The 16,249-nt window shown below is 43.7% G+C and overlaps 1 protein-coding gene across 5 annotated transcripts in view; it reads right to left on the bottom strand.

Annotated features, from left to right (window-relative positions):
- ELOVL5 (ELOVL fatty acid elongase 5) overlaps positions 1–15,861 on the bottom strand; it is an 85,834-nt gene extending 69,973 nt beyond the window's left edge. Inside the window, exon 1 of one of the 5 annotated variants that reach the window (XM_053601501.1) lies at positions 15,548–15,861. In XM_053601501.1, the coding sequence (XP_053457476.1) occupies positions 15,548–15,709 (162 nt within the window). In that variant the 5' untranslated portion in view covers positions 15,710–15,861. Of the gene's footprint in view, positions 1–14,485; positions 14,704–15,058; positions 15,471–15,547 lie in introns of those variants that run through there. The other 4 variants (XM_053601499.1, XM_053601495.1, XM_053601497.1 and 1 more) reach the window with 4 other exon arrangements.
- Between the last annotated feature and the right edge of the window lie 388 nt (positions 15,862–16,249).

The raw sequence follows: 16,249 nt of genomic DNA, 5'->3' as shown, positions 1-16,249 counted from the left end.
TGCAAATTTCTCCCTACAAAATGCTTTGCTTTCTTAGTTTGGAAAACGTAACAGAGAAATGTCTATAAAACCAGGAGGACCATCTCATTAGGGGAAACCAACTTGATTTGAAGAAAGAAGGGGAATCATGACTATTTACAATGGATAATACAGCTGAAATGTTAATGGTACCCCCAAACAAGACTAACACTTTCTCCTCTCTCCATCTTATGTCTAAACCAGTTTATGCTGCATTTGTTTTATGCTTTCAGGACGTTTTGGGGGCTTTGTCTTCTAGGGATACTGATTAATGTAAATGACAATTCACAATTTAACACACACAAATCTTATTTTTGTTAAATCAAAGGACAAAGGGAAGGGAGAATGGATAGTTAAGTTGGTCAGTTTGAATGAATAGGAGGATCTTGTTTCAATTTTCTTTGCTTTTCTGGAGAATGAATACAGGGTGGACATAAAGCTCATATGCAATTTAAAATAGTTTAACACAGTAAACTGCACGTGAACTTTATGAACATCTGTATAAATAATGATAATTGTAAGTAAATTCCTGTGTGGCTTATAGAAGTCATTACGTTTTATCACCTATCTAAATAGCATTTAATTTTTTTTTTTTTTTTTGAGACAGAGCCTTAAGCTGTTGCCCTGGGTAGACTGCTGTGGCATCACAGCTCATAGCAACCTCCAACTCCTGGGCTCAAGCGATTCTCCTGGCTCCGCCTCCCAAGTAGCTGGGACCACGGGCGCTCGCCACACGCCTGGCTTTTTTTGGTTGCAGCCGTCATCGTTGTTTGGGGGGCCTAGGTTGGATTCGAACCCGCCAGCTCAGATGTATGTGGCTGGTGCCTTAGCCGCTTGAGCCAAAGGCGCCGAGCTAGCATTTAAATTTTTAAATATTCAGTACAGCCTTCATTTAAAAATCTTTCTTTTCACCTGTAAACTCAAATTTCATGGCACAAATGATATCACGTAGAAGGACAGTGACCAAGCAGTGATAAAAACACCATCAAGACAGGCAAAAAAACAATGTGGCACCACAGAAAAGATCTCTAATGTAATTACATTCTATGTAGTTACTTTCTCAGGGAATAGGCTGTACTTTTAATCACTACAACCAAGTTAATTATGCAGAACAAAGGACTTTTAGGATGTAAACAGGTCAAAATAAGTGTCTGATGACAAACTGACATTTTAAAGATGGATGTGAACATAATATAGCAAGGAGCATCCACTTCTCTTTTTTTTTTTTTATTAAATCATAGCTGTATACATTAATGCAATCATGGGGCACAATGTGCTGGTTTTATATACAACATAGCCTTCACGGCATTTTCTTAGTTACTGTGTTAAGACATTTATATCTACACCTAGTAAATTTCACATGTACCCTTGTAAGATGCACTGTAGGTATGCAGAATACAAATGTCTACATACAATAACTAAGAAAATGCCATGAAGGCTACGTTGAACAGTTTGATTAGAACATTTCAGATTGTATATGAAACCAGCACATTGTACCCCTTGATTGCACTAATGTACACAGCTATGATTTAACAATTAAAAAAAAAAAATAAAAAATAAAAAACGATGCACCATAGGTGTGCCACTTCCCTTTTTCTAGCATAAACCAGCAAGTTTTGTTTGGGACTCTGCCCTCCCCAACTCATTCCACTAGATCTGACAGTATGTGAAGCTTGTGCCCTGGACTGACTGAGTGACAGAGGCAGAGAGACCAACCGGAGCCACAGAGGCTCTCAGGAAGAAGACCTGCAGCACAGGGTAAAATACGCAAGGGAGGGCCACAGAACTGTTAATTTTTATTAATTTATTTTAATTTACTTATTATTTAATATTAACTTATTTTATTAAAAGGTTTTGAGGGCACAGAGAATTCAAATTGCAGCAAAAAAACAGGTTAAACACTGGGGAAAAAATCTATTAATTTTAATGCATGTGACATACTGGACTCAGAAGAGGTTGCTGAGACCCTTTCACTAAAGAAATTTAAAGGGTATAGAAAAATCAGGACCAATGACACCTAATCCTGCATCCCCAATCCCAACCTCCACTCACATATGGTGCACGTGAACCTCAAACTCAACAAACCCAAAACTGACCTCCATCACAATCCTATATTTCTGTAAAGATACAGGGGCCTTCTAGCAAGCCCCATAACCTTCCCAGAACCCAGACCCAACAGCAGGATACACTCCTCTCTCTGCACTAGACACCAAGCCCATGAGGCTTCAGGTCCTGGTGATGGCTTCAAAAGGCCCACAATGTCCTGTTTTCCCTAATTAGCACATTTGGTGGTGACACAAAGGGAAGCGTTGATAAACAATTTCTGGTGCTACTCTACAGCTAGCCGTGTGACCCTGGGCAAGACACGTAAAATCCTGATCTTGGTTTCATTACGTGTAAAGTAAAAAGACCAAATTATTTCTATATTCTTAACCTCCATGAGATTAACAGGATTTGTACCCACTTCCCTCTATCCCCAAAGCCACTCTCCAGGTGGGGCCACGTCTCAACTGGATTAACATACTCCCTTCCAGTGGATCTGTCCTGTCCTCAGTCTTGTATTTGCTCTTCACCCCAGAAACCATCTTTCTAGATTATTCACCTGCAGAAATCTGCTCAAGACTCCTGGGAAAATATCCAAATTCTTCCAGGCTGCCCCCAGGGCCGATATGATCAGACCCCAGCTTCCCTCTGTGGTTTGCCTTGCTGACTTTCAGTTCCTCACATGTTCCTCCATCCTCCAGCTCCCCAGCTCCCCCGCCTCTCAGAGCTCTTGATGCATACTCTGTCCACTTCTACCAGACAGACTACTACTAAGTCTCCAAGCAGTCTTTCCTCTTCCTCCAGCCTGACCTGGGTGTCCTTCCTGTTTCCCCCTTTAGCACACCTTCGCCACCCTGTCACGAGCCTCATCATTGTACTGTCGATACATGTTCATTTTGCTGGGGTCCTCCCTCAGACTCTCAGTCCTAGGTGGGTGGGGACTATCAGTCTTGTCCATGACCTGCAGTGCAGACTGGTGGTTGGTGCCCAAATTGTACACACGGTAGCGGGACTTAGCTGTACAGGGCCACCTAGAATCAAGATGAGATATTCCAGCCTCTTGTAACTTTGGTGACCACATTTTTAAGTTATAGCCAGTTGAGACATAAGCAAATCGTCTAGGGGCAGTTTCTGGGAATTTAGGAGAAAGCATCATTTGTGCTTCTACTTTCTCTCTTTGTCCAGTTTGCTGCCTGGGGGCCGAGGCTGCCACACTCCAAACTTGATGTACAATGAGCTAGAAGAAGCTTCAGGAGGGTCATACGAGCCCTGAACCACCCATCTAGCCTTTTGTAAGAGACACAAACTTCTACTTTGTTTTGGGGTCCCATTATGGCAGCCTATTATTTTGGCATCTCTATCACCTATAGCCAAACCTAACTACAACATACATACCCATATCTGCAGTACCAATAATTACCTGTTGCTCCAAGTATATACCTCATCTTTCCCATTGGATTATAATTTTTTTGCTGGTAAAAAGACTATAAGGTTTCTCTGTAGGATCCAATTATCAGAGGGTAAATGAGAAATGCCCAATAGTAAGTGGATGTGAGTGATTGATAAATGCTGACCAAGTGGCTACTGAAGCAGACAGGCTCTGTCCAACCTATACCATCTATTTTAAGGGGGGGGTCCACGTTGCTGCCAACCAAAATAAGTTTAAAAAGAGCACAAGTTCCCACTGTAATTTCATCGTGGAATAGTTGATTGCATATATACCATAGGTGACTATTCTTTCCTTGAGCACAATGCCACCAGGCTGGTCTACTGCTGGTGTACTCTACCTGAAAGCTCTACAAGGCAACACCCAGGTATGTGAGGCCCTTTAAAATAACAGCACATGTCTCCTATATGTCCGCACAAGTAGGATGTCTGTGATCTGAGGGCTGCTGTTGCTGATCTCTCTGAGCCCAGAAGCAGGTGAACCAGATTTCCAAAGTCCCCTCCCCAAGAGTGCTTCTCATTTGTGAAGCACTAAGAGTTCTCAGGCTATCGGGGAATACTCAGCTTCACCCAGCCATTAGCACAGATTACAGAACTGATTATTATCTGAAAGTGCGTAAGCAGTTAGAGAAACATTCATGCAAACAATTGCTGGATATCCATACTACATGCTAGTCAGTATGTATGTGGATCACTACAAAAGTTTTGAGACAGACTGTGTTATGGTCCATTATTTCACTTCCAAGAAACATAGCCAATAGCGTTCTTTCTGATTTACCTGCCCAGGTTTCAACACAGCTTATCAGTGTTACTCAGACTTCATTTGTTTGAGTCCGTGAAGATTTTAATGTTTCTTGATTTTTGTATATCTCAAAACTTTTCATAATGACTCACATACACAGAGATGAACATGCCAGACCTTATGCAAAGCACTGAATAGGTACCACGTCACTTAGTTTTTAGAAATCAAGAAAGGAAAGCACTGATCATTTTTGCTTTAGGAACAAGGAAACTGAGATACATACAAGATAGGTGTTGGGATCAAGGCCACATAGCCAGGAAGGGATGGGGACATCTAATTCAGCCAAAAACATCAAAGGTTAAGGTATGAGGGGTCAACTTAAGAAGAACAGAGCTTTTTCAGCAACTGTTTTGTTCTTGTGTTTTTTTCTTTTTTTGTAGGGAAACTGTTAAAACACAGCTTTTGCAGAGGACAGACAGGAACAGACAAGGAGTATTTGGGGGTGAAATTCTTGGTGTGTTCAAAGTGAAGGGTGTATTACATACAGGCAGGCAAGTGGTGGGACATGACACTAGATCAAGGACAGCCCTGAAAAGGAAGTAAATGAAGTTTTTAGGGTAGAGTACAATGATCTTACTATGTGAGAAGGCAAGGTGGGCAAGAGAGCAGAGCCCAGAACATGGGGGAGAGCGCAAGGAACCAGAGAGAAACTGTAGTCATCCAGGTAGGAACTGATGTGCTCTGAAGGCTAGGGCAATGGAGATGGGGGCAGCTGCAAGAGACTGGGAGGAACCTAAGTGGACAATACTTGGTCATGGCAGCTGAAGAAAGTAGGAAGGAACCCAGCTATTGCTTATGCTTGATGGCCCAGACAAATCGGTGGAGGTGGTGCTCCTGACCGTGTTGGCCCAGGAGAGGTATGTGAGCATCCAGGTGAATCAGCTGAAGAGAAGTTATGAGTCTGGAGTTCAAAATGGATTAGAAATAAACATCTGAGATGAACAATGGGTGGGTGCGTGGGTGGATATTTGAACCTATGGGCAAGTTGATCTATCACCTGGTGAAATTTGATATTCCAACAGTACTTTGCAACTATTTACCTAAATTTGGAATCTTGGGAGGCCCTTTAGAATGTGTCCCACTTCTCAGACTATAAACTCAGACCTGAATTCTGTACCAGGGGTTGATGAAAAACACCTACCAAACTGTCACTAGACATAGCAACTTTCATCAGCCAGCCCATTTCAAACCTTACTACTATTTGTAATGGAAATAGAAAGAAGCTGCTCTGAAAATGAAACCACCACAGTATTTACAGCATTCTCCTAGGGACACTGGAGGTCTTAGATACTGGGGAAGCTCCCACCTGTTTCATAGAGCAGCTACCTTCTTAGACGAAGCACATACTTGTAGAGAGAAGACAAATTCATGGCCAAGGCAGACAACAGACACCAAGATGGTATCAGGCCTCTAATGGTTCTTTTTTTTTTTTTTTTTTTTGAGACAGAGTCTCACCATGTCGCCCTGGGTAGAATGTTGTGGCGTCACACAGCAACCTCAAACTCTTGGGCTCAAGTGATTCTCTTGCCTACACAGCCTCCCAAGTAGTTGGAACTACAGGCACCTGCCACAACACCTGACTATTTTTATGCTGTAGTTGTCATTGTTGTTTGGCAGTCCCGGTGTATGTGGCCAGCGCCCTAGCCGCTTCAGCCGCCGAGCCTCTGGTTCTTTTAGAAGACTTGGCTAATGTTTCCCAACTACAAATAGCTGGGAGACAAATATCCAGAAAGCTGTTAAGCAGTATTTTCTGCCATGGGCAGCTATTTATAATTTTTATCTGCTTGCAGTTTCTTAACTGATATGATTACTTAAATAATCAAAATAAATTATCAGGTGAGGGAATTACCATTTGAGTTCTCCAAGCTAAGCTGTACAAAATACATAAAGGTAGTGTTATACCTTCAGCTGAAATTCAAAGAGGGTGGAGAAATATAACTAATAAAGATTAGTAATACAACCCCTCCAAAAGAAAATGTCTTAAAGAAAATGTCTTAAAAGATTCTAATTCAAACTGTGTACCATAAATAAGTCATATAACAGGAAAACACACTTCTTAGGGCCAGACTCAGTGGCTTACGCCTGTAATCCTAGCACTGTGGGAGACCGAGGCAGTTAGATTGCTGGAGCTCAGGAGTTCGCGACCAGCCTGAGCAAAGAAAGACCCCATCTCTACTAAAAATAGAAAAACTACATGAGCATTGTGATTGGCGCTACTGTAGTCCCAGCTACTCAGGAGGCTGAGGCAAGAAAATCACTTGAGCTCAAGAGTTTGAGGTTGCTTTAAGCTGTGACACCACAGCACTCTACTGGGGATGACAAACTGAGACTCTGTCTGAAGAAAAAAAAAAAAGCCCACACTTCTTTAAAAATTTAAATCTAAACACCCACGTTTTTAACTGTTGTTGGTGTGGGGGTAAATGAGTAGGAGAGGCAGAGTCAACAGTAAGTAAAAAAGAAAAAAACCCTCCTACAATGTGGCATTTAAAAAAGGCAAACACAATCTAGTAACCAGGTATTCATCTCTTCTATAGAGTATGTCTAAAGCCAATAGTTGTTTTATCACCTGTTCAGATTCCATGATAATATATAAGGTATACCGTGAATTTTGTGAGTCTCCTATTTTAGGTATGATGGTACTTAGAGCCACCATAATGATTTCAGACTAGAGATCTGCATCCAAAAGGAAAACTCAGTTCTGAAAGGGTCTAAGAATCCCAAGAGAACTGAAGGTGGTAGGAAACTTGCCTTTATCCCAAACACAGAAGCCCAGTACAGTGCCCCTTAATGCGGCCTATATTATAATAGGTATCATCAAAAATACAGTCACATACCGTATAGCAATGTTTCATTCATATATGGACCACATATATCACGGTGGTCCATAAGATTACAAGAGCTGAAAAATTCCTATCAGCTAGTGATGTCAAAATGCCGTCTACTGCGTGTCTGTGTTGCTGCTGGTATGAACAAACCTACTGCACTGCTGGTCATATAAAAGTACGGCACATACAATTATGAACAGCACATACTTGGTAATGAAGGACTACGTTACTGGTTTATGTATTTACTATACTATACTTTTGTATAGTATATTCCTTCTAATTATTAAAAATAAAATCTGTACAACAGCCTCCTCAAGCAGGTCTTTTAGGTGATATTCCACAGGAAGGCATTGGTACCACAGAAGATGACAGGTCCATATGCATGGCCTCCACCAATGGGACAAAACATGTGGAGGTAGAAGACAGTGAGTCTGAGGTTCTTGATCCTGTGTAGGCCTAGGCCAATGTGTGTGTTTCTGTCTTATTTTCTAGTTTAAAAGTTTAAAGAACATTTTAACATGAAAAAAGGACTGGGTGTGGTGGCTCACTCCTATACTCCTAGCACTCTGGGAGGCTGAGGTGGGTGGATTGCCTGAGCTCAAGAAATCTCACTCTGTTGCCTGCACTAGAGTACCATGGCATCAGCCTAGCTCATAGCAACTTCAAACTCCTGGACTCAAGCATTCTTCTTGCCTCAGTCTCCTGAGTAGCTGAGACTACAAGTGTATACCACCACCCCCAGCTAATTTTTTCTATTTAGTAGGGATGGGGTTTCACTCTTGCTCAGGCTGGTCTCAAACTCCTAACCTGAAGTGATCCTCCTGCTTTGGCTTCCCAGAGTGCTAGGATTACAGTGTGAGCCACCAAACACTGCCTTCTTTATCTAAAACCAAATGCAAAGATCACCATTTAGGTCTGACAGGCATACAGCATAGCAGGATGGTTAAGATCAGACCTTATAATGAGCCTGCCTGGGTTTGAAATCCTAGCTCTGAAGAGACTTTACTTTTCTCTACCTTATTCTTTTTTTTTTTTTTTTGAGACAGTCTCACTATGTTGTCCTCGGTAGAGTCCGAGGTGTCTCAGCCTCTCAAGTAGCTGGGACTACAGGCGCCCGCCACAATGCCTGGCTATCTTTTTTTTTTTTTTTTTTTGCTGTTGTTATTGTTGTTGTTTAGCAGGCCTGCGCTGGGTTCAAACCCACCAGCCCCCCTGGTGTACGTGGCTAGCGCCCTACCCACTGAGCATGGGAGCCAAGCCCTACCTTAGTTTCTTCATCTTTAAAAATGGGGTACCTACTTTGTGGGGTTTTGTGAAGCCAAAATGAATATTACGTGGAGTGCTTTAGAAAAGTGCCTAGTGGCTCAGCGCCCATAACACAGTGGTTACGGCACCAGCCTCATACAGCGAGGGTGGAGGATTTGAACACAGCCCAGGCAAGCTAAAAACAACAATGACAACTGTAACAAAAAATAGCCAAGCATTGTGGCGGGCGTCTGTAGTCCCAGCTACTTGGGAGGCTGAGGCAAGAAAATCACTTAAGCCCAAGAGTTTGAGGTTGCTGTGAGCTGTGATGCCACAGCACTCTACCCAGGGCGACATAGTGAGACATCTCACCAAAAAAAAAAAAAAGTGCCTGGTATGCAGTACTGAGCAACTATATTCAGAACCCACAGAACAGCCTCATTCTTTTTAAATTTGTAAAGTATTCCACTGCCCAGCTATAGTAGAATTTATTCTTTTAAAGGACATTTACTCTAACTCTCCCCATCTTTTGTCATTATAAATAATACTTCAGTGAGTATCTTGTTAAGACAGAGAAATTTTTTTACTATGCTAATAAAATTAATTCTGGGCCCCACCCAACTTTCATGCATTATACTGACAGTTCCAACACCTTAAGTAGGCACAGGTACTATCACCTCCAACTTCACATCCTGAAGTCCTGAAGAGGTGGAGTAAGTTACCTGCTGAATGAAGCCCACATAGCCTAAGTGGCAGAGTGCAAAGTCCACACAGGTGCATGGCTGTTAACTCCAAGTCTGCTAATGCAATCTGCTTCCTATTGCTTTCCTTACTTAAAAGCAGCACAGTAGACGCTCTTTGAAAAGCACCCGAGATGTATAACAGATAAATACTCAGAAGCTCCAAAAGAAGCCAAGTCAAATTTTCAGAGGTACTTATCAACTCACACACAAAGCTGACTGAGGTGTCAACAACTTCTGTGAATATTAAGTAATTTATTTCTTCTGCCAAAGACTGAAGCAGAAGTACCCAGAACACTATCCCTAGGGACATACACCACATATGCAAACTCCCAGGAAAGCAAATGAATGATTACTGAATTTGGTACCATGAGAACTATTCTTTGGGGAAGGAGAAATTCATAACCATCATTTTATCATAGCATTTGCTATGCCAAAACCAAAGGGAACAAGTACTCTGGGGTTCAGAAACGCAAATAAAATACAGACCTGAGTGGTCAATTCTCCATCAAGGTTTTAATTTAGTCTATTTAGTATGGGCCTACAAAAGATTAAATCTTAACAGGATGAAATTGCTGACCTGCAGAAAAGGAAGGGGCAAAAGTGGGACTTAATAGAGAGTAACCTATAACGAGCATGTGCTAACAGAAGGGCACTGACCTAGTATAACCACAGGATTAGAGTAAAAAAAATAAATCACAGGTGTATTTCAAGAAAATGGTTATTCTCCCCCATTAAACAAAGCATGACAGTATCGGCATTAGGAATCTTAAAAACAATTTTTTTCCTAAATCCCAGTAAGCAAGAAGATATCAAACAAAAGTCTAACTTAAGACATGAAGAATACTAAGCATACTCTTGCCTGAACAGTCACAAATGCACTTCACAAAGAACTGGCAGGGAATGAGGGAGGAGGGAGGGTGGGAATTTAGTCTTTCTAAAAACTCACCAAGTACAAAATTTTAAATCCAAGGGACTACACAATTCTAAAAATGAATGCCTATAAGTCAACTAAAAATGTTCCCATGGAGGAAACACGCCAGTAGGAGCCAAGAAGTTTGGTAATGATAATATTTTTATGGGTTAAAATTGGGGTGAAATGTGAGCATGGAAAGGGGTGAAGAGGTTCCTGTTACAAAAACTCAAAATTAAGGTCAGATTAGTTTCTTGAACAACTCTTGAACAATTTTGCTAGACCAGAACCTCTCCAGTAGGCATATTTTAATCTCTTAAAGAGAAAACCGGTAGCACTTTGTTTCTGCTGCTGCAATCTCTATCACTTATTTTGACATCTTGTATTTCTCAGACCTAAATGATCTCAATTTTCATTCTCTAGCCCTGGTCAAGCAGACACAAAGCGGGGGTGGAAGGGTGGGGGAGAAGCAAAAACAAAAATTAAAAAATGTTAATCTTTCATTTTAAAGAAAGAGACCAATGCCCACAGTTGATTTTCTTACAGTTCATGGCAAGTTAAGACAAGAAACCACAGCTGCCAGCCTCTCTCTATACACAAACGAGGCACTCTACAAACAACCATGACTTCACATCTTCTCAAATTACTTCAGTTTGAATAAACAGGCAAACATGCATATGTTTCCTATACTCTTGTAGCATGAGGCTATGTGTATGTTAACATCCATTCTGTGAGCTGAGGTAACCCAGAGGGTAGAAGCAGCCCAGAAGTCTTGGTTCCTACCCCTGGCTCTGCCTGTTGTTACTGGCAGTATGATCTTTAGCAATACTTTTCTTTTCCCACCAATGACACTTCGTTGAAAGGTGTGGGAAGTATCCCAATTTCTACTAAGTGGTCTTAAGATACCACTAATTATAAGCTAAATCTCTGCCCAGATGTTAAAATGAGAAAAACTGTGTCTAAGAATGCATGTAATATGCTTGAAATGTGTGTTTGGAGAAGAGAAACCCAAAATTGAAGAGGCTGGCCATGAAGAACCAGAACCTGAAGAAGGAATGGCTTGTCTGGATATCTATTTCCTCGGCTGTTAGGATATTTCCATCTGATCACAAAGCTTCCTCCATTCTCTGTGACACCATGTTTTTTCTTCCACTCGGCCCTATAATGGTCTTCTGTTAGTGGCCCTCGAATCCAGTTGGTTTCCAGGTCCTATACTGGACACAACCTCCTACAATTAGCTCTCTTCAGTTTGTACTCAGAGCTGTGGCTCCAGGTCAGGCTCCTGCCCTGCCCTGGCCCCCTGTAACAGCCTCTCGGCCTCTCCACATTGCCCCCTCCGTCCATGCCAATCCATCCCACACACTCTGGCAGCACGCACAGCGCACTCCTCCTTGTTCAAAAGCTTAGTGGCAATCTGTTACCAAACACCTCAGGAGAGGGAGCAGGTTAAAGGGTCGAGTCAACCTGAGCTGGAAGGCTTTGTGACTTTGGGCAAATGTCTAAATCTCCCTGAGCCCCCGATTCCTCACCTGAAAAATGGGAATGCTTTAGTTCCCATTAATAATAAAGGTAAGTCCTTGTGAAGTGATTAATGTGGGGTCTGGCAATAGTAATAGTTCAAATCAGTCAGCCATTGCTATTAAATCAATAACTTGTCTAACCTTTCCTTACACTTTTGTCCTCTCTACCAGCTTCCACCACTGTAGTACTTACCTTTTGCCCAATGATTCCACACTTGTTTACTCCCCAATTCCCTCTTGCCTAGAACACTCCCACTCCTGCCTATCAATGAAGACTCCTTTATGTAATGGAAAGCAAAACTCAAATGCTGATTCAATTCAACTTATTTTAACCCAATCACCTATTAGGTCCTTACAGTAGAAACTGCAGCTGACTTCCTGTGTTCATGCAGGCCCTCCCTGAAGGTACAGTAGGCAAATAGGTGAGGTGAGATTCCCCTCTGGTTTAAACCCTGGTTCTGGGAAGAGTCTTAGCTTATCAGATTTCCACTGTTCCAGTTATTGCTTCATGCAACCAAGGCCTAAGCCAAAACACCTTAAGGCTTTGGAAGGTGGAAGGAAGGAAAGTCTCCCTGTGTGCCTAAGGTGGCAGTTGCTGGCAGTCATCTTGCAAAGTCAGCTTAAGGATGCAAGTGGCATCTAAGAGACTTTGAACAAAGGGGGCAAAAGACCTTTCTCAGGACTTTTCAGGTCAGGCTTTTTCACTGCCCTGCCTGGCCAACTGTAGGAACCAGTAAGCCCATCTGAGTTGGGTTATCTGTTTGCCAGCCAATGATATGTCCAACATGGATAGTTCTGCCATAAAGCTTTCCCAGATAAAGGTAGCCAAGTACTAAAGAAATCTGTTTTTGACTCCCTTTTGGTCCAAAGTGTAGATTAAGTTTGGGCATACAAGGCTTAAAGAGCCAATTAAATCAGGAAGCCCTCCATGATCAGGAACTGTGTCACTACTCATCTTGGTAGTCAACCCCCTCCACCCATACACATTAAATATAGACTTGATAACTAACAAAATCAATGAATAAACAGAACAAATTAAGTATAGGATAGAGGGAAAGGAACAGATTGGAGAGATGACATCTTGTTAGTTTTGGATTCGTTTAAGATGAAACCTCTTAAGCACAAGGTAAGATTTTTAAGTTACAGAATAACAGAGCTACATAAATGGCACACAGGCCACTGGACCAAGAATGCTAGCAGTACAAAGGAGCAGGGATGTTGTAGAAGACAGAATTAAGTGACATCTCTAGGCCTTAGCTCTCAATTCTTCAAAAAGTGGGGATGAAACATCTCACAGGGATGTTGTAAGGATTACGTCTGGAAAGCAATCGTTAATAGGTACATGTTCACATCAATAGTACCTGAAATGGAATGCATATGTGAAAACACTTATTTATAGGTTAACTAATAAAAGGATTATCCCATTTGTAACAGAAGAGTTGGGGGGAGCATAGAGGAATAATAATAATAATAATAAAAAGACAAAATATTTTAAAGGAGAAGGATATGTCTGGGAAAGAAAAAGGCAAAACTATCTACTTGCACTCTCTACTATTTACTTAGGCACCAAAGTCATCCTATGGAAGGTAAATAGTTTTGCCTTAATTTATTTCAAGTTGGAAGTAAGACCCCAAGGATGGATGTTCACCTCTAGAAAAAGGCAGATAAGTATAAATTATGCTGACAGCAAAAAAAGGTGGTAGTAAAAAAAGATTTCTGCATACATAAAACATCTAAAAATTAAGGGCTCTAATCAAAAAGAAGCTCTCTTGGTATCAGAGAATGAGAAGAAACATTTATCAAACCACCACTTGACAGACCCAATGCTGAGCTCTTTTGTTGTATCATTTCTCGAAATCTGTAATAATTCTGCAACATGGAACCTCTATTACAGACAAGGAAATCAAATCAAGACAAGGAAAGTGTCTGCAGCACAAGATACTCTTCTTGAAAACTCTGACAATCAAATTTTAGTATGCTTTCTACTTTCACTTTTCAGCAAAGTTCTCTATCCTGTAAAATTACCCATCTGTAACCATCATTAACATTTTCCCTTTTGTCTTGTTAGAAATGGAAAGAGAAAGAAAAGTGCAAAAGGAGAAACAGAATAGAAAAAATTCATGGCAATGAGAAGTTCTCATCTAAGGAAAATGAGTAACATTTCTTTTTCAAGCGCAGAGCTTTCTTGGAGAATCCCAGGCAGTATCTGAGCTGCTGGGAAAATGTTCGTCTCCAGCCACAGATGGAAAGCTGAAGTTTTTGCCACGGCCATCTAACGCAAAGCCGCCTGTCTGCATCTGGTAGATTATCAAATACTGCTGGCTGAGACGTACAAGCAAAAAACAAGTGCAGGGCCGGGAGCGGTGGTTCACGCCTGTAACCCCAGCACCCTGGGAGGCTGAGGCGGGCGGATAGCTTGAGCTCAAGAGTTCGAGACCAGCCTGACCAAGAGACCTACCCCACCCCCACCCCATCCTTCGTCTCTGAAAGTACCGAACTTTTGGGCAAGTAAGTGCCTGTAGTCCCAGCGACTCGGGAGGCTGAGGCAAGAGGGTCACTTGAGCCCAAGAGTTTGAGGTTGCTGTGAATTATGACGCCACTGTCACTCTACCAAGGGTAACAAAGTGAGACTGTCTCAAAAAAAAAAAAAAAAAAGCGCAGAACAGGTTATCTGCCAAGTAGTTAGAAAACCAAGTTACAAAACCTAACAAGCAACATCAGCTCTTCCGTACAACCCTATAAAGCACTTCCTGCCACGGGTCCCGTTATTAAAAAAAAAAAAAAAAAAAAAAGGCTGCTCATCTCTCCCCCACAATTCCCCTCCGTAACCTCTCGGTTTCCCAACCAGCTAACGTCCAAACCCGACCTCCTCCCACTTTGCAAAACTCGGCTAAAGGCATTCTCCAAATGTGCAATCAAGGACCTTAACTCACAATCAGAGGAGAAGAAAACGCCAAGTCCAAATGCACGGAACAGTTGCAAGACCGCTCAAAAAGAACAACTCTTGCTCTAGGCACTACTTCCCCCATCGGAAGCGGGGGGTGGGGAGTCTTACTGGCGTGGAAACAGTGAAAGGGCACTTTTCCTTACAACTCCCAACGCCACATACAGTACAGCCACCCGGCCCAGGGCCGCTCCACATACATTACAGCCGCCCGGCCCAGGGCCGCTCCCGCACCGCGCGCCTCCCCAGCCGCCCGCCGCTCCCGCCTCTCCCGCCGCTCCTGCCTCTCCCGCGCCCAGACTCCGTGAAAGGGCCGCCCCGATCGCCCTCGAGTCCCCGCCCTCTCGACTACCCACCAGCCTCATCCTTCCCCGAGTAAGGAGGGCTTCAGTTATCTGGTTTCAATAAAAACCGAGTGGTCCCGGGTTAGCAAGCTTCCCTCCAAGGGGTAGAGGGAAGGTCTGAAGGTTAAAGGAAACAGGGAGAAGAGAAAGAAAAGGCCGGAAGGTCCTCTCTGTGTCCCCAACCCGCGCGCGACCCCACACAAGCTCTTCGAACTCACTCAGGTTTTGTTGCCCCCAAAGAAAGAGCGCTCTCAGAAGGCGCTCCCCCGGACCTGGCACCCACAAACGAGTTCGAGTTCATCCAGGCAGGGCGGAAGGACCTGGGCGCACAAACCCATCTCCGCTGCCCCCTGTCTGGTCGCAGGGTCGTGCCCCGGCAGCGCCTGTCAGAGTGCCAGGGTGCCCGCGTGTGGCTTCCACCCGCCGAACAGGTGCGACAGCATCACGGGGAAGTCTCAAGCCTCCCTACCCCAGCCTCGGCGGCCAGACGAGCCGTTCTGCCCGCCACGGCTTTCCTTGAGCCGGACGAGCCGGGCTGCCTCCCGGACCTGCCCAACCGGCAGCGCGGGCCGCGGAGGCAAGCTACTTGTCCGCGCCGGGTTCCAGACCTAACGGCAGTTCGCAGCCCGCGTCCCGGCCGCGCGCTCGCGCGGGTGTCATGGCCGAGCGGCGGCCCCAGGCGAAGTTTCCTAGAGCTCACGGCTTACCGCTTGGCCCGAGGGGTAGGAGCAGTTTTGAGGAGCGGCGGCGGCAGCAGTAGCAGCAGAAGTGCCCGTGGCCGGCCCGGCAGGGGAGGATGTAGGAGGGAGGCGCCGGTAGCAAGGAGCCGCCGCGATGGGAAGAGGAAGGCGCCGGGTATCTACAATCATAACGTGGGCTGACAGTGACGTCACAATGGCGCGGCCAACCAATCGGGGCCCGAGGGATGAATCAAGCGCTATGATGTCATGCAGCCCCGGAGCCAATCGCGGGACAATAGAACTTTCGTGATTGTAAATTCCAGAATCCGATGCAGTAGAGAGCAGTCGCTGGGGTTGGTCTCTTCTGGTTCACGTGTCTAGGGGCAATTTTTATCCCCTTTTTTCCTAATAAGCCTGCGTGGAACACAGAGCCTGCGCAATAGCAGCTGTGAAGTTCACGATGCTCTGAACTCTTGGTTCTTTTAATGCCAGGCGTGCGAGGATTCTGGAACCGCATTTGGGCGGCAGAAGCCTACTCTCAATCCAGTTCTTGAAAGGGTTAAATGCCAAGGAGACCACGTGAGCGAAGGTCTGCTTTTGAACAAGATAAAGCAAAAACAAAAAATCACTTATAACTGTTGTTATAACCATAACTCCCTTGCCATGGATTTACAGTGCGTTTGTTATTCTTAAAGATTTCTGATTCTTCTTTAGAGCTTTCTACTCTAG

The sequence above is a fragment of the Nycticebus coucang genome, chromosome 9 (assembly GCF_027406575.1).
Source record: "Nycticebus coucang isolate mNycCou1 chromosome 9, mNycCou1.pri, whole genome shotgun sequence".
Taxonomy (NCBI): Eukaryota; Metazoa; Chordata; class Mammalia; order Primates; family Lorisidae; genus Nycticebus; species Nycticebus coucang.
The sequence above is the reverse complement of the archived record's forward strand: the minus strand, read 5'-3'. Positions and strand labels throughout refer to the sequence as shown.